Source organism: Anas acuta, chromosome 2, assembly GCF_963932015.1.
Source record: "Anas acuta chromosome 2, bAnaAcu1.1, whole genome shotgun sequence".
NCBI classification, from domain to species: domain Eukaryota; kingdom Metazoa; phylum Chordata; class Aves; order Anseriformes; family Anatidae; genus Anas; species Anas acuta.
Genome location: NC_088980.1, coordinates 84,134,868 through 84,160,832, shown reverse-complemented (window position 1 = coordinate 84,160,832; position 25,965 = coordinate 84,134,868). Strand labels below are relative to the sequence as shown.

Below are 25,965 nucleotides of genomic sequence, written 5' to 3'. Positions count from 1 at the left end.
AGATCAGTACATTTCTATGCCCTCAAGTTAACCTTTCATATGCTTTAAATTATTTTAATGAGCACTGGAATGAAGAGAAGGCAATGACATATGGCAAGCTTCTACAAGGGTACCCAGCTGTTGAATAAAAGGTTTAACATTTGAATATGATCACCACCATTCCTCTGATCTTTACCATCCACACTGTAAGGGTATTATAATTTTCAAAAAGGAGAACAGAAAATTTGTCTCTAGACTTTAACTAATATTCAGGGAGCCATAAATTCCCCATTTATCGAACTTAAAGAGGTATACGGAACATAACATTTTGTGATTGAAGCCCTTAGAATTTAAACTTGAAACTGAGCTGTTGGAAACCATGCTGTTGTTCCGCTGTACTGTAAAGAGGTTGTTATAAGACATGCAGTTGATAATGGAACTCAATACTCTTGTGAGCCATCATTCTATAAAATAAATGGTCTAGAACCTGGGCAGAAGGATTTCATAAGCAACTTTGAAACAAATAATGAATGTTCCTCTACAGCTGTCCAGTACACATGTAAAGTTGAGCAAGTGAGAAGGACAGGTATACAACAAGCATAGTATTATATAAAGCTATAGATCTATAAATCTATAGCCATCTATAGAAAGTTTGCTGATACTGCAGCATACACTGCAGAACACTCATTATACATATTTAATAAACCTTGTTAAGCTTTGGAATTGGTGTTCTGACTGTGAAAGTCTTCTTGCTGATGGTTTTCACTTCTCCACACTGTCAAAAACTAGAAAGAGCTTACTGTAATATAAGTGGAACATTTGGCTCAGGTATGTAGGGATACTGGATATTTTTAAACTGCAAAATGGCTGGAATCTTCTTCAGCTTTAGGAACAGTGAATTTTGAACAGAATTAATTTCTTAACCAATACGTCAGTCTTATAAGAACATGCAGAAGCCAAGAACAGGTATGGAGAAAGCTTCAGGAAGTGAGATTGTAAGGGTTTTGTTTGTTTGTTTGTTTTTAATGACAATTATTACTTTAAACTTCTGGGGTCAGAAAAGCATATTGTTAGACTTTCTTGTATAAAACTACATCAAAATTAACTATGATATCAAAAAGGTTGTATTAGGAAGAGTGATAAACATTCCAGAAATGGCAATTGAGACCTCATATTTTCAACCTGGAGAAAGTAGTAACTTACTCTAATGATAGTAACAGACACAGAATTTGTATAGACAGTAAGCATTTATGCTTTCCACTAACTTATGTATGTAGGATGCTTTCTTATGAACACTGTTAAATGGCTTCTCTTGTGAAAGGTAATTGTGATCCATGAAGACAACTGAAAAGCTTCTATTCATATTGATCCTCAAGACCTGTAAAATAATACTAAAAAGCCTTTTGAAAAAAGAGGAAGTGCTGAAAATTTCTTCTACTCATTGGGTAGATACTAAAACACATCAAGAAATAACTAGCTGTGCCTGTTAAAAGCTGCAACCCATCACTGGCATTAATCTGTTAATAAATCCATTGCTCATGTGTATTCGGATCCCCATCTATTCTCTAGAACTTGCAAGTTCTCATTCTTCTTACTCAAGATATTTCTGCAGAACTGACTATGGAAGAGCATCCTCAACACTTTTTTCTTTGTATACCGATGGGAATATTCATCACATTTCAGTCAGTCAGCCTATTTTTAAAACCTATTTGTAGGGTACTCTGAAGATGACCAAGTATGCAGTTCAACCTCATAGACTGTTGGTACTAACAAGAAGGCAAAGGAAGGGACAGAAGGGAAGAATATGTCCTAGATGGAGTCTGACAGGGTAGCATCTTAGTTTACTTTTCTGCACAAGAGCTTTGCAGAGGGGTTACACTGAATAAAGCATGTGGTCAAAAATCAAGCTCACACTGCTACCATTCCATTTGTTTCTTCAAGAGTTTATTTTTTCATTTCAATTGTCCTACTTGCAATGACAGCAGCAGCAGACCTTGTAAGAAAAGATAAACATTCCCTCTGTGAGGGCTTTGCTTTTCTGCTACCCCAAAGAATTAAATGTTCTCTTTGGTTTCAGGCATGTCACAGAGGTCTCTCCTAATCAAGCTGAAAACAAACATTACCACGTTAATTCACTTCTCTAACATGATGTAGGAATCTGTAACTGTCTATTTACTTTCCAGATGAGAAAAGGTAGATTTAGGTCCCCCTCTTTTGATGTGACTTAACACCAAACATGCTGCAACTGCTCTGGAGCCCATGTTGCAGGATTTGTCTTTGTACTTCTCCTCATGAAAACTAAACAGAAGGGAAAACATAAATTCCATAAGGAATAGGGTATAACAACCCATATTCCCATGGCTATCATAGTAGTGCATTAACATCACAATCAGTAATTACATTATTTATAAACTTCCTCACAGTAATTACAGTGTCTGTTCAACAGGCATTTTAAAGCAAAGCCTGTACCAAAGACAGGTGAGATAAAGGATATCTCAACATGCTTCAATTAACACAAACATCTGCTTCTCCAGTCCCATGATATCAGGAAGCCTGGTGTTATGTAGAAATCCCTTCTTCTACAGCTGCACTGCCATGAATGCACCCACTAGCCACACCAACACATCTCTGATATGCCACATATCTGCACAAACCCTACAGCGCACAGTCTACACTGCACTGGGAAGGCACCAGAGCAGCATTATCCAAATCCTTCTACCCATTCATCTATCAATTATTCAAAACAGACACAAACTAAATGAGCGACCTGATGAATTACAAAACTTCAGCTGTGTCACATAAATGTCAGCGTAACAAACAGGCCCCAGTAGTAACACTTACATGTATGAGCTTGTGGCCCCAGAAGTGTGCCACAGACACACCTAAAATGTCCTGCAGGCTTCTCCTCCTTTAAAGCTATAATCTTAGGCCACACAAATTTAGCCAGGTCTTTTCCAACACTATCAATAAAGGTACATATGAAAGTGTTGATTTCATACACACTTGGCACCTGTTCAAAACCTTTTCAAAGTTTTCCTATAGCTTTACCAGAAAGGCTTCTTGGAGCTAGAATTAAATTTTCATTTTGCTGGAATCTGCAAAATGAAAAGGAAGAGGGAAAAAAGAAAAAAAAAAAAGAAAAAAAAAAGACTTCTGAAGCCTCCTGTTTAGGAAACACAATTAAGCTACAGAAGAGACAGGTCCAAATGCATCAGATGAATGAATACAGATGAATCAGATGACAAATACAGACATGAGCCAGACTCTTGCACTCAAAGACAGTATGCTATCTGTTAGGCTATTTACTGTTTCACTTTCCAGCTCTCACTTGCCTCTTTCACTCCACTCCACACAGACAATTAAAAATGTTTTCCAGGGATATGACAAACTACCTCTGAATAAAAGAAAAGTAGTTAAGCTCTTCTACTATCCATTATATATTTTCTTCACTAGCTAGCTGGATCCAGTTTTACCTCAGAATAGTGGGCATTTCTGCGAATTAGACCCTGTTTGATACACTGCAGTCTTTGAATTCATTTATTTTCATTTTACTTTTTAAGTTATATTTTGATGCTGGGTTGTGGCCCTGAAATTCATTTCAAGATGGATTTAACACTTCTAGAAATGGAGTTTGATATGTCTGTTACATCCCACCCTGCAAAAGCTCATCAGCTGTACTAAGTAGATATACTGTAGGAAAAAAAAAAAAAAAAAAAAAAAAAAAAGAGTGATTTTCCTACAGGAGGAGCAATTTGGAAATCACTTGGTTTCAAAATGCTCTTTGTTTTAGTTTTCCCTTTCCTATGTTTAGTAGCAAAGGTGTTTTTATTTGAAGCACTCCATTTCACTGTCTGCAACAGCCTTCTGTCACTTGAGAAATGGGCAATGGCTAACAAAGTGATTGTGTTGGGCTGTATGTTCCCAGATGAAAGGTACAACATGCTGCTGTGACCACAGGTTTAGGAAGTGTACATAACTTCAGACAGCCTCTGGGCTTTGCTCATCTCTCTGCAGATTGTCTTTCAGCCAGGAATCTTGAATGACTGCACCTAGAATCTGCACAGCCATTTGCAGATCTTTGTAGAGATGTGCATCTGGAGAGTCTCAACCACCTGTTCTGTAAGAATTTTGGCTGAAAATTATGCATATCAGCCTGGTAAACACAGTATTAGCTTTTCTCCTTTATTTTACTCATCATACACTTGCATGGTCTCCAACCTGCTCAGGCACTCTGAGAGAGTCTTCTCTGCCATGACAATGGGGTGGGCTTTTTTTCTCACATTTTTTTCATGTTAGCTAGCTCACAGAGAGACACTAGTTTTTAGACCATTTTTGACCATTTTTAAATGGCCTCACTTAGTGCAATGTATTCAGCCAGATCACACATTCTTCTTGAAGGTTTTAATCCTGGTTTTAATCCTCTTTGCTTCTCAGATTTTATCTTCCAAAGCTCCATTTTCTAGGCTACATCAACTAAAGCTCTTTCATCTGACTCTGATTTGCTACATAAACTAGATCCAATCTGTGCTCCCCACCCCCAAAAAAGTTACCTCCAGCTTTCTGGTGCTTTTCCCTCAACTGGTTATTTAGCAACAGCAGGGAGTTTATGTATGGCTGATTCTCCCAGCAAGGATGCCAAGATCCTTTCTGTTATTTTTTGCATTGCACATATACCTGCTGTTCTGGAAAAGTCTGGTAAAAATTACATCATCTTCACAGATAAAAACAAATAATAGATTTTTACTTGTTTCTTGAACTAAACTAGGAACTTTCTCCTGTATGATCTCCCTTACTACACCTAAAAAGTGCATTTGCCCAAGCATGGCTGTGATCTCAGGCTAAAAGATGTATTTTCTTTCCCAATACACAAGGGTGATTAGCAGAGACAGACCTTCCATAGCTGCACACTTTCCATGAGCTTTGTACATCACATCAACTCTAAAATGCATTTACAGTGTCTCAGTCTGATTGCTTTTATTCACAGTAATTCATTCATTTCCTCTGTTCCATCCTGCTTAGTTATTCTCTGCAGCTTGCAAGTCAAAGGGAGAATTCACCTTTTAGAAACCAGCTTTTCATCGCACTACCCTTTATTTGATCAGGAATGTTAATGAATTTTTGGCAAATCTGGGGAAGTACTTGTTCAATGTCTGCCTGGCTAGATTTATCATTCCTTATTCCTTCCTTCTAATGTGTACCCACATTAAAATGAAATCAAACAATTAACAACATGTTTTATATGTTATCTTATAGAAATAAGAATAACTTGACTCAATTGCAAAGGAAAGTATTTCTTCCTTTTTGTGTCTGAGCTGGGGGTATGCAGAAAAATCACTGGAAGTACAAATTGAGTGAAATAATATTCTTTGCTTACACAGCAAGACTGTTTTTGTAGAATAATTTGGATAGGATTTTCATATATCGGTTCTCAACTTTCAGCTTTCCTGCTCAGGCTTCTTCACTGGATATCTGAAGTATTATTATAGTGTTTAATCTGAATCCAACTTAAAGAGAAATGTGACAGCAGTTAGTCCTTATCTGATGAATTTCTTTAAAAATAATACATAATACATAATACAGAAATATCTTAGAAACACCTACCCAAATGTTTTTAACTAGTGCATATAAGCATAATCTCATGTGTATAAACATATGGAAAAGCTGTCATGATAATGGTAAGAGGAAAAAAACATCCATTTGAATCTAGCAGACATCAAAACTTACTATTCTTACATGTACTTCAGGAAAAAAGGGAATATATTTAGTCTGATTTCATGAGTTGTACATTATAAAGATTATTTCAATTATAAAATACCTTACATTAAAAATATTCTTAAGTTTTCAATATTTTTAAGGCAAGTTTAAAATACGTGTCATTGAAATATATGCACTCTATCCTGGACAATCTTTTTATCTTAGCATTTTCAACAGATGTTACTTAATTTAAAAGAAAAGGGTAAGCCTTTTGGCAAATATTCAGCATGCAATTTCCATTCTTTTCCATGAACAAAAGGCTTGGACACAGAGAAATACTTGCTAAATTAATGCCAAAATCACAAGTTTATTTCCTCAAGATGCATAGCACAATATTCTACAAGTAATACAGCTGGCAGCCATGTGAGAAAAGATTATGGAATCACAACTAGAGCAATCTTTATAAATATACAATGATGGATTTTTGATCTTCCATGAACTTACAGCTTTATTGTTTCTTTAAACCTGTCCTGGCTTATTATTAAACCTTCAGTAATAACAGTTATCCTAATTTAAGTACAAAAAAAAAATGCAGTTGCCAACATTTCTCTGCAAGTTTGACAGGATAAAATTTAATCCAGATACATTGTTTGCTTCTTGTTTTGTTTTAGTTTAGTTAAATGGCTGGGTGTTTAGACAACAGCATGCAAAGTTTTACTGGAGTAACTAAAAAAGCCATTCATTTAGGAGTCAGAAAGAACAACACTGAGGAAGCTTCCACTTCATCAATGGTAATTAAGATGTGTGCAAAAATCTGAATGTTCATGTAGACTTGTTTCTACACTTCCAATTTGCATAAAGTCCCTTCTCTCACCTCTCTTCTCTCTCCTGTTTTCATCTTATAGCACCAGGGTTTCAAAAAGTAAGGAACAGTTTGCCCTTTCATCTTTTCAGGTCTCTGTGATAAGCGTAAGGAGGCACAGAACCATTGCACAGAACTGTCAAATATCTAGGCAAAGATTTGGGCTTAAGGCTCTAACCCTTTCAAGTGAGATTTCCACTGACAAATATCCTAAAAGGAATGGCACATACAAATACTGGAGAACTACTGCATTCAATGAGACTTCAGAATGAATGCATTCTCTAATTCATATTTAAAGGTAATTAATGAAAACTAATGTAAAGGGAAAATACCAAACTTAGCATTTCATTCAAAATGTTCATTTTTGAAGTTCTGAAAGTCAAAGAATAATGATAATAATTTAAAAAAAAAAAAAAAAAAAAAAAAAAAGATTATTTATTTTATTTTCCAGAGTGATTCAACTTAACTTTTTACAATAAAATCTGAAAAATCCTCCTTGCTTCAGGTTTCATTTAGAGAATAAAACAGTAAGGAACTGAATCATGTACCATATGAAAATGGTCAATGCCACAATGAAGATATAATTTAACTACTAATTAACCAAAATTTGTTTTCCTTCTGCCCCAGTTACTGATTATTCCTAGAACTGACTTCCATTATGCTGTTTTACCCTGGGTATCAACATAAATATGGAATTCTGAGATTTTTCTCAGGTCTTTTAATAAACCTAACTTAATCATTAAATAAAAACAATAAAAAATAAACCAAAACACAAGCAATTTTGGAGTTGACTGTTTCCGATTACTGCAATGGTAGCTATACCCTGGGAAAAATACTAATGGGTTTTCATCAAGAAAGCAATTTCCATAATGGAAAATATATACAACTGCACGTATAAATATTAACCTCTAATCAAATTCCTGTTTGACTAACTCATTTAAGTTTTCTTCAAATCATATTCTTGTCATTACTTATTTCTAGCTAAATTACCATAAACATCTCAAGATAAATGAACAAGCCCAAGTACAGACACTACAGTTTATAATTTCCTGACTGTATAATAATCTATACTTTTTAATTTTATATTTTATTTGACTGACAATTCAATACACCAGCCACCATCATATCATAGAATTATTTTATAGACCTGGAGACGAAAATAAATAATTTTCCAGGCACTAGAAACCCAGAAGGGAAGCCAGTATTAAAATTAGGGAGGAGAAAAAGAAAAAAGGAAAATGAAAAAAAGCACAGATGGACAGAAATAAGCCTATAACAAGGTTAATTATGTAATAGACCAGCCTATATTCAGTCAGCAATGAAGCCTTGCTTAAGAATGCTCATTAGTAGTCACACGGTATTCAACTTCAAACTGTTATTTCAGTTTATAAACCACAGTAGAAAGAGCTTAGTTTACTTTTTTACATGTAATTTACTGACTGTGAAAGCCATGGACAACATGGACAAAATCCCTATTGTCAAATTCCATACGGATTCCTAACTCAAAAATGGGCTGACATTTATGCTTCCATGTACCATCAGCATTATTTCCTGGCTGGATTAGATAGCTTAGAATGCAGATGTTGGTGGATGCAGTCCTGAGTATAAAGCTACCCCCACGCACTGGGCAAACAGCCTAAGCACCTAAGTTTGTACTCCAAGTTCCATTCTGGGGGAATAAGTGGAAATACTGTCATAGGGAAAACCCCATTGACCAAGTGTAACTCCTAAGTGCTCATTTCATTGAACTGCCCTCAAAAGGCAATAATCTTACCCATAAAGTAAGTATTAAAGTGCTATTAAGAGAAATAATGTACTTATTTATTATGCAAGATCATCACCTAAATCAAGCACGCTTTCAGTTTTCCTGCCTTCAAGTAAATCCTAAATAACAGCTGAAACAGTGATTTAATATAGAAATCTCATATATGTGTCTAACACCATATATTTCAAAGCACATCTAGTTTTTTTAATAAATAAAATTATTCCCATATTTTGACATTATTTATAGCGCCCAGACTTGACAACAGTAGCATCATGTTGTGGTACCATCTGGGATGGGTAAAACAATACATGCCAAAAGAGGTAAGAACACCTGCTAAAAACAGGAAGGGGAAAATGCAGTACAACAAAGATAGGTAAAAATGAGGCCTTTTATTTATTTATTTATTTTTCTAGAAAGACAAGATACGCCTATCAAAATAGAACTTGAAGCTACTTTAATCATTATTCTTAATCCAGACCAGAACTAGTTCCCTATGCTATAACTAAACAGTGTCTTAAAACATTTAGGAGAAACAAACCTCATTTAAATTGGGCTTAGTAGTGCTGACCTGAGTATCACACTGAAAGCAGCACAGCCCCTCCTTGTGCCCTCAGCCATTTATGAGAGCAGAATGCTGTCTCTTGCACCTGTAGGGGCTCTTCTCCCACCAGTGTTCTTATTGTAAGTTCCTCAGATCTTTCCTCTTCATTAGCTTGTAGCACCAAGTGTCCACGTTCCTGGAATGCTCTATTCAGGAGCTTTGTTTTCTCAAATACTTTCTTCAAAACAGACTTTCCTGTTTTTCCTACTCACAGAAGCAAATGAGAACAAAACAAACCTACCAACCAAACAAAAGCTAGTCTCCTGCCCTTGAAGAATGTCCACCTCTTCTCTAGGGATCCAGGGAGCAGAAATTTTTGCCTTAGGGAAATAGCGAGTAATTCAGCAGCTGGCTGCATCCTTTAACTGCACTCTTTCTCTTAATCTTGGCTTAAATGTTTTTAATTTAACATGTTAACAAGCAATGGCAAGGTATAATGGCAAGGGATCACACTGTGCCCTTAAACTAGGTACTGATGATGTTATACACAGAGGTGTAAGATGAACACACCTCCTATATTTGAAATTACCCCAAAGTATCTATATCCATAAGCCTGATAGAACTGTTGAATGGATCTCTGCAGCACTGGAAAACACCATCCTCTCTCTAACTGAGATCTGCTATTCTCTGCATCTACGATATACATGGCATGCAAACCGTGGTTCACTCAAATTAGTTTTTATAGACCAGAACAGGCAATGAAGTTCCATACCAGTGTCTATAAGCAAAATCTGATAATCATATTTGCAGATGTTGGTATGCAGATGCATATTTCCTGTATCACAGATATAATAGGGACATCTCTTTCAAATCATACTGCATATTCCAGAATTTTTTTTAAATTGTTCCACACTGAAACATCTATGTGGTGAAGAGCTGAAACCCTTGATCAGGAACTGCTTGTAGCCAACTCTCCTCCTGGACATATGAATGAAGACAACAAAGGAATAAAGACAAACTGCTTTCAGTTTTTGTATTAGTATTTTCTGCTTTCATTTTCTGTACAGTCTCCTATCATTGCTGCACTTTTTCAATATAGAGCCAATGTGGAAAGAGGCTGATTCTCAGAGGAGAGCAGACATCCCTCCATAAATGTTGCAGACTTGTTCCAGAATACTTTACTCCAGAATAAGCTGAAGCATGCCATGGTCTTATGCAGTCTAGATATTTGGAAAACAAAAGCTGATTTACCTTCAAAAAAGCTACTTGGTGATTACTCTTCTGCAGCGGTGTCAGTATATTCATATTTGTGAAAACATAAACACAACCGCCACTTTCTTAGGAAAAGACATTTCCACTATTACTTTCAGGTACAGCCTGGTTGCACACCATACATACTGAGAAAATTTGGCAGTCAATCAATCAAAATGAGATGAAGTATACCAGTAAAAAATCCTTAATAGTTATTTCATAAATATGTGCTGTAAAATAGAGCTTTTGAAATCAGCTCTATTTCGCATGAGAACAAATGCACTCATGCTTTATACGCACACACACACCAGTGATCCATGTTTCCCCTTTATCTTACAAATAAAACACACATTTATTATCTAAAGGAAATGAGGAGTAGTGAAAAAAATCAGTTCCTATTTTACTTCTTTGCTGTGAAACCAGTACAGAAAATTACTGTAAGCACACAAAAAATGCCGCCTAACAAGCAGAGGTAGGAAATTGAAACTAAAAATAAAAAGCTAAGCTTCTCTAGCAAAATGGATGTGTTCACACTCATTTATCTGAAATGCACTTGTGCTTGTATTTCAGTACTGGCAGAAAACAATGACAGACACAGCAAATAAATGACAAATGACAATGTCTTTGCCTAGCTTTCTTTTTCTTCTTTTTTTTTTTTTTTTTTTTCCTCCATACTCCCAAAATGCACACACAGATAAGACAAGGCAGCAGCAAAGAACTGAAAATATGCCAATATTATTTTCCTTCACCTAAACTCTTTCTAACCTTTTATGACAAATATCAAGCTGTACTGAAGGGTAGGATACTACAAATTCTGGAGACTAAAACCTCCTAGTTATCTAGGAGTGAAGTGTAATTGATTGACAAACAGGGATAAGCAGAAGAGTCATACATCCAACTGGCTTCCTCATATACACCCTATGTGGTTTTGTAAAGGGATCTGCATTTAAACTCAGAATATAAGAAAGAAGAAAAAAAAAAAAAAAAACACAAAGAAAAAATTAAATACAGAAGATATATAACTAATATACCAGAGGTGAAAAATCCCGTTCATAGAAAAATATCCAGACTGAAGAATGGAAGAAAATGTGGGCAAACACAACAAAATATGGATATATATATTTTTTTTAAGTAGCTATCTTCTGCATTAATATGTAGGTGCACCTATGAACACCGCCTATTTTAGTATCTTTGTTGCTGTTGTTTGTTTTCTTAACTCCTCCAGGGAGTGAAGCACTGTCTGCTGCTAACTGGTTTCCCTGCAGATACATGGAGTGAAGATCAACATTTGTGCGATATTAACATGTTGCATCCACCTTTAGAAAACCCCTTTTGACTACATGTAGAAGAGGTCATTTGGGTACAGATTAGACACAGGAAAACATGCACTGATGGCCAAATTCATCTTCAATCAGGTTATTACACTCTGTAAGTGTAAGCAGAAAACAACACAGTGAAAATACTAATGATACCATAGAAGAAGAACTGGAACTACAAGCAGTCACCAAGTCCATCTTTACCTGCTACAGAAGACTAGCTCTAGCTTCACAAAGACTTCTTACCTCTCGTTTAAAGCCCCAAATGGTTATTTATTTTCAGATTTGCTATATGATAGAATCAAACAGTCTACCATCTGAAAGGGATCAACAAGAGGAAGTATTGTGCAGAAGTAGAACTGTAGCAAGAGGAAGAATTATTGTGCAGAAGTAGAACTGTGATATGCAGACGTACAGAAATTTGTTTTTTAAAAAGAACATTCTCCTCTCAGCACCACCTTATACAAAAAGTAAGAGTTTAAACACCTTTTCAAGTTTTGCCCATCCATAGCACCTAAGCAGATGTTTGCGCTTGCTATTCCATCTTCTGGTCACTCTGCAATTTGCTCATCTCAGTCTTCTTTGAAAAAGTTTTGAGCACTAGTTGCTCCTTTTGCTTCCAAAGTTCTCCAGGAAGAATTTGTGGAAATCTTAATGACAAATTAATGCTAACTTATCTGGTCTGGTTGTCCATTTTTCATTCATATACCCCAAATGCATACATGAAGGGACAAAGAATAAATAATATTTTAGTGGCTGATGGTCCCTTATGAGAAAGGAGGAAAGAAACCCACAATAGGGAGGAATGCTTTCTACTCCCCTCACCCTTAAGCAGTTATCAGGCACAGAAGGACCCAGTCTAAGTGTTTGTTTGATTGGTTTGTTCTTGTTGTTTTTTTCCCCTTAGGGATCCAAATTAAATGTTTTACCAATGCCAACCTAAGCCTATAACAAGTTAAGGATATCCTCAGGTTAGTTTAGTTCCCATATGGTTTTGAGTGTGAAAACAGAGAAAGTTTTTCTTGCATCTTGTTTTCCACACAGGTAGCTTCAGCCCTAAATGATGATTCATTAGGCTTTTTCATGTATTTCCCCAATCAGACATCCATTTCCACTAATAACTAAGAATATGCAACACAGAAATAAATGGACTGAAGTACAGTCTAAGAAAGCTCTATAGAAAAACCATCAAGCTGCCTTTAAGAGGTTCTACTTATTTTGCAAATAAACAAAATAAGAAAATTGAAGATTAAAGCTCAGGTTCCTTAACTTTATCTCTGAAGGTGATGTTCATTATAACAAAGTTTTTAATATCAGCATAAATTAAAGATTTGATTCTATGTGATGAATTCTCACAAGCTTAGGGCACTGTCCCAGAAATGAACTGTAAGGAGAGCCTTAGTGTTTTATGCCTCTATTGGAATGTCATTTTCTCTAGATTGGGCCAAATCACCACATAGTCAAAAACATGGTTATAAAAGCCTTTCACAAAAGACTTTATAAGATCCCAATTTGTAATAGCAAGCAATTGTAAAAAAAAAATAATAATAATAATAATAAAATAAGGTATTAGGTAGCAAATATTTTTGCTACCTAAAAGTATCAAGTATTGTTAAAAATATTCTGCATTTAAATTTCTAAAGTGTCTCAGGTTCTAATTATGTATTTACCTGTAAAAAAAATAATAATAAAAAAACAACACTAATTCTCAAAATCAGCTTCTCTCTTTGCTTAACATAAGAAAACATAAAGTATATATTCAAAATATATAACAAATTAACTCATTATGTAGCCTACCATCTAGGCACTGATGATTTATAAAAGTGAACAATCTTGTGTAGGATGTACTTCAGACACTCTAGAAACATGCAAACAAAAGCAAGAATTCCCTTTAGTAAAAGTCTTTCTCCAAAGCAACTCTTTTTCCTGACAATTCATAAATCCCATCTTGCCTTTACTTCCCTGAATACCTCATTAACCATTACATTATAAATAAATAAATAAAATCAGCTTAATACTCCACTATTTAAACTTAAATAACAATAATAATTAAAAAAAAATCTCCAACCTTTTTGGCTTATGTGAAAAATTTGACTCTTTAGCAGTAAACTGAGGCTAAAATTGCCTTTAAAAATTGACTTTGAGGTATATGCATTTTTAACCAAAAAAAAGTGTTGATTCAGTATGAGCATAAAACCTCGGGAGAGTTCTATAACTACAGGAGCAGGTGGAATAGGCTGATTTTAAACCCTCTGGGCATTTCAAACTGAGAAGAGGCTTCACAGCCAAAAGATTCAGATGAGAAAGGTGAACCCAAACAGTAAAAGCATTTTTAGGACACATGCTTACAAAGATGTCACAATTGTCCTAAAAAAATGTTACAAGACAGCATGTATTAGCTTTTCACAACCCTGATGGAATGTACAAATCTTCATCCATGTGATGAACTTTACAGATGTACCAGCAAACTACTCAGGGTTCAGGGAGGCAGACACTAACAAATCTTTGAATTTAGAAACAATATTTTCATTTTTTATTTTTTTTTAAGTTGAAAAATAAAGACATTTGTTACAGCCATCCTCTACATAAGGTCAAAGTCCCTCTATTAATCTTCATACTGCCTAGATACCATAATTATTAAAACTTTTTTTTTTTTTGACCACTATTTAGATTTCTGATTTTGCATTTTAAGAAATATAAAAGAGTTCTCAGAAAATTCAGGTTTCATCTTGGCCAATGTTTTTAGGCAATATTCTTCTATTACTTGAGGTGAGAAATAGCAAAACAAAATTCACAAATGAAAAACAAACAAGCCTTCAATGATAAAAAGAAATATATGAGGCTACACTGTAATAAGTATAAAATATTTGGCATTCTACAACCACAACCCAATCAGGGCTTCTTTCCTAATCCATAATCACCATACACACATTGTTCAGACAGCCAGCTTTGAACAATTTGACTCTCAGGCTTCTCCAGCGAGAGCTTTAAAGGGCTTTCACTCTTTTTATTCTTCTTTATTCTCCCACACACAGAAAATTGCTGAGACACATCAAATACCAGTTTGCTATAGACACCATCGTATTGAACTTGCTCATTCAGACAATAGGCTTTTCCTATAAAGTACAGAGCACAGAACCATGACATGTCAGATGACATCTTTGATATATCTACAATGGGCAATGACAGCTCACTCAACAGTCCTACCTCATGTTAGATACACATCCTGTCTGAGGCAATCTATTAACACTAACTCTCACTTTTACAGGGGATTAACTTTCACTAAAGTAATAGAAACCTTTTCATAAATGAATTTCTGTTCTGCATTTCTTTTGTGAGAACTTAAATTTTAAATGTCTTTTTTTTTTTTTTTTAAAGGAAGGTTATCTTGCATTTCAAACTATTTTCCAGTTACATACTTAAAAAAAAAACAAAGCACATATATATAAGTTTTTGTTTTTTTTTGCAAAAAGTGTTTAAACAAGGAGTCATTATTGTACTCTGTTCCTTTGTAGAGAGTTTTCCCATTACAAAGTTGTACTTGATAATACTGTAATGTCTGATAATATTACAATGTCTTTCTTTTAAAAAATGTAATGAAAATCGTAAACAAGATATACAAGGATATATTTTTTATAACTCATTCTTACTATTCCAGTTTGTTACATATAACATGAAACATTCCCATCTTCCCAAGAGCAGCACGTGGACAAATCAAATAACCTATTCCAATAGCTACTTAAACATGGCAGATGGGGAAAACTTATTTATTACAGAAATAACTGAGGTGTACTACTGGTTGATTTAATGTTAGGTATTCCCCTTCTTTTCTGATAGAAACATACTATATGAAAAATTAAACTGATGAATAAAGGCTAAAAAAAAAAAAAAAAAAAGCAAAACAGCAATGTAAACAAAATAAACAGTTATAAAAATCCAATTGAAAACTGTAGAAAAGGAAGATGCAAATTCTAACAAACATCCTTGCTTCCACGCTGGAAGCATCTGCTTTGGATGAGAGGAGTCAGCAATTTTCCTCCCTCTTCACACACATGATAACAAGGATAGAGCTTGAGTAATTTTCTAAAATAATTAAACAACAGGTGTATAGGTTTTATTGTTTCCAGCCCTCTCATATTGTTATTTTTCCACACTGAAAACATCTTACAGCTAGCACTTCACCATGTACCTTTCTTTCCAGATGTGAAAATTAACTTGTGAAACGTCTACATGTTTTACAAGAGTTGGTTCATGCAAAGTAATCAAAGCAACAGAAATGGAAAAATTCAGCTTAGTTTTTATATATTATGACAACTGCATGAAGAAAAATGCTAAAAGAATAATTCTGCCAGTACAATAAATATAGTACAGTAAATACAATCTTGTCTTTAGGTGGGTTTCAGGTTCAAAGCTTCCAAGTTTGAATTCAAAGCTTCCTTGAGAATTGTTATGGTTGCTTAAATTAATAAAGCTTTCACACTTTCTAGTGTAAGACTTTGAGAGATTCCCTCTGCGTCTTAACATATCCCAACAAATGCTGAAAAAAGTTACGGAATCTACTGAAATTGTAAGAAGAGTTCAGACAAGTAACCCCCAATGATGACAGAAGTGGTGATCATGATCCTGGTCTGGGGGTACCAGTAGAGACTAGATGACCTCTCAAAAACACTCCTAAACCTACTTTTATGAGTATATCAGTGACTGCAATCATACTTTCCACACAGGACTACAAAATTACCTGAATTTGTTGCACAATGACTTTGGGAGTCATAAAGAATATACCTTACATTACTTGCATCAAAACAAAGGCTTCAAATATCTCACAGCTGACTTAGAGCTGCCATAACAGGCACATTCACCAGCCTGGAAGACTCCAAGCAAGTATGTTGGAGAAGGGCAGCCCTGGAGCCCTCTAACAGGACCAAAAGGGTAGCACAGGGGAAGAAAAGGATAAAAAGATCTGTGAAGGACAAATATGGAGAATTCATAATGGTAGAGAACAAAACAGGGAAGAAAACTTTGAAACTCGGAGTAGCAGCAGTAAAGATATGCTTGTAAGAGAAAATAATGACATACTTTGTTTTTTGGAAATACAATCTTATCAAAGGGAGAGGTTTAAAGATACAGAGGTAAAACAGTGGTGTTACATCACTGAAGACTGAATAAGAAATTCTACCGAAAGTTAACTTGAGAGGACTGTTTGTTTAAAGGCTTCTGCATATTCATAAAACCAAAATCCAGTAACCTCATATAAAATCAACATTGGGATTTCTCTCCTAATTTTATATTTGTTTTGCTGACGCACGTGGGTGTTGGTTAGTTTAGCACAGTTATAAAATTCCGAAATCTATGGATTTCTCCTTCTTTAGTGACCTCAGCCAACTGATACTTTTTCTAACAGAGGAAAGCTGAGAACTTTATTTTGCTAATTCATAGGTATAAGTTCTCAGCTTTCCTCTGTTAGAAAAAGTACAACAGCACCACCAGAGATGTTTCAGTGCATCCTATTAATAATCTTCATGGCTTAACACAAATTATTAGCCAAGTTGTCTAGTATGTCACACGAGGTGAAAGTAAACAATCTGAATTCTGGGTATTAAAAGTGCACATTGCATTGCAGCCTTAAGCACTAGCAACAAACAGACTATTTATAAATACTGCAATTTTGGTTAATTATAAGCCAACTTCAGATCATTTTCTAGTAAAGGAAGGTAAAGGAAGACTTCAAACCTAATTAAGGCATACACACAGTGTTCTACAAATCACAAAGATAGTTTTACCTCGATGCATTTTACTTTTCATTGCTTAACTATTTAGTATTACTTTGTGAAGTAATAGCTACAGTACTGAATATAAAGCTAGTTTTAAATTATGTAAATGAAAAGATTATGAAAAAACAAATTTCAATTTCATTGTGATTTTCCTATTACCTTACCTCAGTAAATTAGACAACTTAATTAAACTTGCTAAAATAACTCTTACAGCCAAGTATACAGGCATGATGAAGGTTAGAGATGATGCCAAAGTTAAAAATAATGAAAGAAAACCAACATAACCTAACCAAGGAACACCACTGAGGTGTTCAGGAGACTGAGGAAAGATGTGACTGCTTGTATATGATAAATTCAGTGTGGAAGTCATATGAAGTTCAGGGTACAATAAACTGATCAGGGATTCACACTTACCTATGACACCTAACCACTTCTAAAAACCTTTAATTTTCAAATTCCAAGCTCTAACAAGTTTTAAACAACAGATACCTGCCTTTTACACAATACTTCAATTCTGACACTTACGTTCACACCAGATTTATTCATTGAAAGTTTGCTGCTTGATTAGTCTAATTTTTCTTCAGCAAGTATGAATTCACTTTTTAATTTATCATTCTTTTAAAAAGATCGTTATCTTCTCTATAATAATAATATAGTCTGAAGACAGAAGCTTTAACAAAATGCACAATAAGTTAAAACATTTTTCTGTTAGAACATAATCCTACCAGCCTCCATTTTGTACAGATCCTCTCTAATAAAAATCACAGCAGAGAGTAAAATAACATCAGGTCTGTATGGCCTCGGACAAACACTAATCTGGATTTAAAATGGATAATACGATTTATATAATACAGCAAAGAGGACAAAAACAGATGCATACTTATCTGTGGTTATAAAGCTTATGAATGTATCTTGATTATCTGCTTTAAAACATCTGCCTAACCTATATCATTCAAAGAAAACGAATGTTAAACATACCTGAATTAGAGAGAGATCCTCAAGCCGCAACCTGAAGAGGTAGTTTCTGGGGAAAAAAAAATAAAAATAAAGTTAATTGTTACTAGTATTTAAATAAAGGTATAATTAATGAATATTAAAGAGAAAGAAAAAAAAAAAGAGAGTCCTGACTCCCAGTCACACTAACTTCTTTCATGGACTGTCTTCAAAACATTTCCCTTGGCCTAAAGGCTAAGGCAATTTCCAAAACAGAGTTTCAGTTTGAAGGCTGTCTATGAAATAAAGTATCTACACTACATATCTATACATCTGAAACATATGCTCCAGTCTCCCCTTAGAATCAAGAAATACTGTTTCAGCAGATTCACATGATCAGTGTTAGAGGTCTAAATAAGAATAAGATGACACATAGATTAAAGCTGTCTATCTCTCTCCACAATGATGGCAAGCTTGCACAACAAACTGAGCCACAAATTTGTTTGAATTTAAGGATCCCATTACAAAGAAGCATTTGTAGAAGCCACAGAGTTTTCACAATTGACTGAAGTCTTGTCATTACCTGTTTTAACTTATTTGAAATCTGAATAAGTTGTTTTTGTTTTGTTTTGTTTTCCTTTTACATCAGAGCTACAAATGTACAAAACCTATTTAACAAAAATCCATCTTTTTACTAGAAAAATATTTCTCACTCCACTTTTGCATTACTACAGTATTGCTATACCTACACAAGAGGATTTCAGGTGAATCATGAAGAAGATGCAGCACAAAGGCACTGCTTGAAATCTGTGGAAATGATGGGTTAGGTTACTCAGAAAGGTATCTGACCAAATACTTTCTTCAGCGTGTACTGTTACACCTCTTCTGATAAACCAGTTCTAGTGATAGCATCCATAATTTCAGTTCACAGAACTCATACAAATGTATGAATAGCACACCAACTTTGAACTGATTTCAGCAGGTCCATATCTCTAGCAAATATTCTTTTTTTGTGGTAGGTCTAAAGTTTCTTACATCCTCCATTTCCATATTCCTCCTGCCCACCTTTCCCTCCTCACTTTCTTTCTTATTCTATTCTCATATCCATTTTTCTTCTTTTTATTATGCCTTTTAAAAAAATGCATAATCTCCTTCAGTTCCCTTTTCCTTATTGTTGATCTTATTTAAAGCCATTCCACCTTACCTAAGGTCACTACAGAGTGATTGTTTTATAAAGAAAGATAAAAAGGAAGGAATTTTGAAACATGAAAATAAAACCACAAGTAATTTAAATCTATTCATAAAAAACATGTAAGATTAATTTTTCACAGATTCCAACAAATTCTTTTGAACAAAGTAACTGAAAATAGGCAATAAAGAGATTACTAAATTTAAATTTTAAACTTGAATATTTTGCAATATTTGCAAAATATCTGCAATATTACACCCATGCAATTGGTAGACGTATAATAGAAACTACAATGTGGATACATTTTTTATCATAATAATTTAAACTCTTTCCAAACAGGCGTGAGATATTTCTAATGGGTACAGATGGTTAGGACCTGTTTTTTATGTCTCTAATAAACATTTTAAATGAGCCTTAGAAAAATCATCTTGTGTCTAAACGATGAAAAACATTATTTGAAAAATCATGCATCTCAGAAACACAACCTCTATCATAGTTTTATTTATGGACTCTGATGTGCATGTATGTGCATTTATTTGTTGGCTCTAGTACATATATGGCCATCTTAAATTGTGTATGTGTAGGAATTAAATCAGTCTATCCAAGGGATATTGCTATAGGGATAAAAATAAAAAAATAAAAAAAAAAAAATAAAAGAGGCAGACTAGCAAGGGCAAAAAAATGTGAGAAAGCAGAACATTTGTTATTAGAACAAGAAAATCACCACCACCCCCAACAAGCAAACAAAATAATTGAAGCACTTGTGTTTGAGTCATGAAGAGAACTGAAACAGGCAAACAGTGAAAATGGTACGATGTTTACACAAAGCTTCATCCACAAACTAAATGCAAATTAACTTGAAAGATTCATTGGAAGTCAGGCGATGATGCATGCTGTCTTTCTACCCTATCTATACTATCTCTGTAAGGACAAAAAATACCTTAATGGTTTTAGTTTTCTTCAGAAATTTTCAACAGGGAATATACATGTACATATACTAAAACAGTTCCTTATCTCACTGCATATATGGAACAACTTCCATCAGCCATCACTGACTGTGCTTCTTTCTCTCCAGATATCAAAGTTAAAGAGAACTGCATCTTCACTGCCATTGCAAATCTTTCTTTCATTTACAGAAACAGAATAACTTCTTTTCTTCCAGAGAACTTGAACTGCATCCCCAGCAGGTATAAACTGTTTTCTTAACTTGGTAGTATCAGAGTCACATCTCACTCTACAAATAAATGCAGTCTTTGTTCCAATATACATGAGCACAGTCTCATCTCATACTCTTGGTTTTCACGTCAGTACTTCACATAGTGTCGTGTATGTACATTTTGGGTACTTCATCTTGACATATCTACTGAATATTTATTACTGATGTATCATCTGAAGATTGTGATTAAGAAATAGCATATTATTAATGATGTCTTGCTATGGTATTTCATTATTATATCATTTCAACCTATTTAAAAGTTATTGTCCCAAATTGTAAATAAGTAAAAAAATGTTATCCTGTAGAAAAAGAAAAGCAATTTTTTTATTATATTTTTCCCTAGAAAATTAAATTAATCCTATGCAGTAGAGCACAGCATTATTATATTTCCACATTAAAATATCCAGTCAAATTAGAAATATTGACCCCATAAGTATTAGGAAGACTAAAATGTCTACGTTCACGTGAACAAGCCAAGAGCCAAAACTAACTACTGGACATCTTTTAACTTCCTGTTGTTGCCAACAAATAATTACTTTTTTTTTTTTTTCCAGTTTCATAAAGCCAGCAGAAAGAAATGTAAGAAGAAAAAATCAAAGTGCAAGACATTTTAAAAGCATTAAACCATTTCAACAAAAAGGTAAATTGGGTAAATAAAGAGCATAGAGTGACTGTTACTACAAGAATAAAGCTAGGACTACTAGCAAATTAGCTACCTAGATAGCAATCAGAATTGTTCCTATACGAACATCTCCACTTAAGTAAAACTAGCAAGACTGCATTAAGCTTAATAAATCCAATAGTTTAACATACAGAACACATTTAAAAAAAAGAGATATTTGGAAAAAAAAAATATAAAAACTAAAAATAATGTAACTGATAGTAAAACACATATTGGAAATTTATTATGATAGCAATAAATTTGTCAGCCCAAAGGAAAAGTTAATGCCAAAATTCATGATATATACAGAGTCATTATACCCCTCATGAGAGAGGTCACAATGCTTATTCAGTTATGTTGTTGAGATCATGGTGTGGATTGCTATTTTTCAACTTCCATTTAGATTTATTCTACTGCATGAATGCTTCAAAGGCAACAAAGGATGTGAAATAAAAAGCGACCAAGTAATTTCGGAAGCATAGCTTTAGACCTTTTAGCATGTAGGTCTGCCTCTTCTGCAAATATGGTGGTAATAAAAGCAAGACAAATACAACATTACATGCTAGAATTAAACTGATTTGACACTGGCTGTAACTGGTAAATGTGTTTCGATTTTGTGCTTAATGAATGAGGAGAGCAAATCCAAGCAGAAAGACACTGTAATGAGAAGAAAACACAAGTGCAAGACAAAACAGAATTTTGAGTTCCTTCAGCAGTTAATAAGCATTTTGATTTGTATTATGGTACTGAACAACTTTCCTAGCTGAACTGTGGTAAGTAAAATGTAGCCTGCTTATACTCAATAGCAAAGAATTCCCCTTGTATCAGTGGAAATTGAATGAAGCACCACAAAAAGCATTCTTTAGTGCCCTCCTTTAAAGTAGTGTATTCCAGTCTACTGCAGTGAATACATTTAGCATGACTACAGATAAAAGCATAGAAACATACAGCAGATCAATTCATTTTGACATGGACTTCTTAAAATTAAAAATCCATAAAGAACTGAAAGCGCATAGTGTTCATAATGGGTGTTAAGTCTAGCACTTTAGTCTTTTCTTAATGAAACAGAAGGGCATAAAATTCAAACACAACAACAGTAAATACTGTTGATAAATACTGTCGCAATGAACACAGACATGAATTAAAGGAACATTAAGGTGGCATACACCACTTCAGAGAATCCACTATAAGCTCAGGTTTTGGAAAAAAAAAATAATAATAAAAAAAAATGTAAGATAGCAAACAAACAAAAAAGCACGCTCCCATTTCCTCTACAATTGATAGCCTAAATCAAAAACTCAAGGCATGACCATACAGATATTGACAAATCTCCTGGAAATAAAACAGTAGAAGATTCCTTCCTGTGAACATCTTTGAATAAATTAATTCACATGAAGGAATAAAATGTAGCATAATTTACTGGAAGGAAAAAAATATTAAGAACAACAACAAAAGTATAAGCTCTTAAGAAATCAGTTAGTAACAAAAAGTCACAATTCCATGATCAAGAAAGGAAAGATTTTGGTAAAAGGCAATTCTAGTTTTGCAATGTAATAAAAGCAGCAATTGGAAATAAACAACAGGTGGAAAGTAGATAAATTGAAATTTATGATGTAGAAAATTGATTTAGTTTATTAAGATATTATAGAAAAAATATGAGAGAGAGCTAAGGATAATATGTCAGAAATAAAAGAAACCTAATCCAGGTGGATTAGTTGAACTGTTACATGAAAAAGGTCAAGTTACCATAACAAAAAGCAAAATGGTGAGTAAGTAATTCTTGTCTGGATTTTGCAGGAAATAGAAGTCTTATATCACATGAGAATAATAAAGTAACAAGCTTGATAAATGACAAAGATGTGAAAATTGCATATACACAGATAAATAATTTCAGGCTAGCAGGTAATGTTTGTTTGACTTAAAAATTATGGTGATCTTTGGTCTTTTTGTCCTGCTTTAATACTTTCTAAAATTACAGGAGATCATGAACGAAAGGTGATAGGAATGAAAGAAACAGGCTACAGGAATGAAAGACTACTCAAGTTTTATCAATGTTCATAAGGACAAAGAGGAAGACTCAGGTTATCACAGGCTGATCAGTGGGCACCGAGCTTTGCAAACAGAAAACTGATAGTTCTCTAACAGTTACTTGTCAGGATGAACAATTTTTACAGTATGTGGCTCCACATGCAGCCTTAGCAGTGACTCAAGATCCTAAGTCATAAAAGTCCTGTACAGAGGACCAATAGTAAGGCATTGCTTCTACATATTTCTTGCCAAGTACTTCTCCAGAAAAAGCAGAGGGGTACCAGTGGCCTGCCTCTGCAGCCCTCACTCTTCTGAAATCCCCTCATGCCATCTCAAACACAGATTACTGTCTTCTCCTGTCAGCCCATGCATCTTTCAGACAGCACTTGGGTTCCCCAATGGATCACTGACTATTTGTCACCTCTGGTCCTCTGATGCCTTCAGATCCAAGTTTTCCTGATTATTATGTTTTAAATACACACGCGTTTGTGAGCTTACTCAGCTATTCATTCTAACTGTTGTCAAGTTCAGTTTTATCCTTAAATATTACCTCAGACAAAACATTAACTCTGTGTTACATAACTGTGGCTGACAAAAAATTTTAGTACTCTTTTATGTTGCAACACATATCTCAAAGTATATGCCCCCAGATTTTATGTTTTGGCAGATATGGCATATATTATGGAGTACCTTCCCATATAAGTAGCCAGGTAAGTTCTCTGTGGTCTTGTTACTATTTCACTGTTTAAGAAATTAATTAATTTAAATTTAATTTTGCTGTTATATGTTTTCCAAAAAAAAAACCAGTAACGGGAATGGGCTTAGATAAACATAGACATTTTAGACAGTTCACACCTTTTGCAGCCTCCTTTCCCATAGTAATCAACTTTGGCAAGTGTAATTTGTTTAAGCTGGTTTTGTAGGGGAGAAGGTGAAAAGACTAAGAAAGTAAAGACTGGTCTTTTTTTATTATTACTTATTTATTTTGTTAAGATACTGCAACAGCAAACTGAACAAAAAAATAATTAGTCATGTTAATACTAAAGTGTTTAAGGAGGGAGATACTAAACTTGATGGTCCACATTTTCAAATCTTCAATTTCCCTTCATGTGGTCATGCTGCAGTCCTTCAGCAGAGCAGTTTGTTTCCAATGCAGCCCCTCCTTTCAATGGAAATTTGCTGTACATGGGAAACTCAGAAGGAGGATGCATACTAAGGTAAGCACATGCTGCCAACACTTCTCCATATGAAATGCAGTCTTGCTCCCATCAAATCTACTGTGGTGAAGGTCTCATACACAGTATGCAAGGTTGCACTGTTACATTTTCTGGCTGAAGTCATGGTGTGAGTACTGTGGCCTACATGCACACCTAGCATCTGAGTGGCCCTGTCACAAGATGAGTGCAGCCACTCCACAGGGGTCTGCATTGACTCATGCAAGGCACCAGTATTTCAGAGGTGGGAGAGAGTCCTTCGCAGACCCCACTGCTGCTCTCTAGGATTTCTATATCATGTTATCAGACTCTAAGGCAGTAGCACCCTGCCCTACATTCCAGTGCTGTTAAGGCACACAGAAGTAGACAAGTTCAGCAGGCACAATCTATCTGTTGGTAACGTAGGACTGAAACATTATGTTAAGACTGACATCCATTGCAGAAGAAAGAAGGTAAACGGCATGAGAACACTAACAGGGAAGCAAAGGAAGGCAGAAGCTGACATATTCTGCAGCAGGACATACAACTAGCATAGATCAAGTGTATTAATTAAAACACATTATTAATTAATTAAAAACGCATTAATGAATTTGGTTAAAGACAAGTAAATTCAGAACACTTCTCCTTTGATACCATTTCTAAAGATGGTTTACAGTGAAATAACAGCATTCTCTGCTATAAGAGCTTCATTTACCCTTACTTCATCTCTTTTCATCTTACCCTGGGCCAACTCCAGAGCTCATCTGATGATACATCATTTTAGTTTCACTAAAGAATAGCAAGACATTAAGCCAGCACAAGAAAAGTAATAATTTTTGTGGGATTAGAGAATTGGCTAGTCTTACTTAGCAATCAGATTATTGCCAGAGCTGTTGCACAGGAGGGGAAAATTGCGTAGTGGAGGAAGACATGGGCAGGAGGACAAGCTTTTAAAAATATTTCGGAACCCAGTAGCAAAGTAGGAAAGGAAGATAAGCAGAGGGAGAAAGACTTTTTTTTTTTTTTTTTTTTTTTTCCCAGCAGCAGTAGGATGATACTTTTTCTTAGGTTTGACATTAAACCATACCTGAGATGACATCAAATCAATCAGTGAAAGGACAGACATTGATTACTCCCAACAATGTCTTAAATGAGCAATAAAACCCAGACTGATGTTACTGATACTCAGAGAATACAGCAGCTAATTCCTGGTGCCTGTGTATTCTCCCAATACGCTCAGAACATCTCATTAACAAGAAGCTCTCAGATTCTCCTGCTGGGAGCAGACAACAGCAAGAAGCAAACCTGTACAGTTATTTATTCCTTTATTAGTGATCCTTAAACCACTAGTTAATGAATCCTTTAATTTGCCTTTCTGTTATTGTGGGAAGTAGTAGTAATGGTTCAAATTAACGTTCCCAAACACACATCTAATTAAGTGAAAAGGCATACTGTTACAGTCCTTCATCAACAAGATAAGGAGTGACTGAGGCAATAAGCCACCTCCAAGCAAATTTTAAACCTCAAAGCAAATTTAATTAACTTGCAGAAGAATATACAGGAGAA

The 25,965-nt window shown here is 34.7% G+C and overlaps 1 protein-coding gene across 6 annotated transcripts in view; it reads right to left on the bottom strand.

Annotated features, from left to right (window-relative positions):
* The window catches only part of SEMA5A (semaphorin 5A), a 329,026-nt gene that overhangs the window by 173,303 nt on the left and 129,758 nt on the right, over positions 1-25,965 (bottom strand). For all 6 annotated transcript variants that reach the window (XM_068671017.1, XM_068671016.1, XM_068671020.1 and 3 more), the window contains one exon: positions 18,158-18,203. In XM_068671017.1, the coding sequence (XP_068527118.1) occupies positions 18,158-18,203 (46 nt within the window). The remainder of the gene's footprint in view (positions 1-18,157; positions 18,204-25,965) is intronic.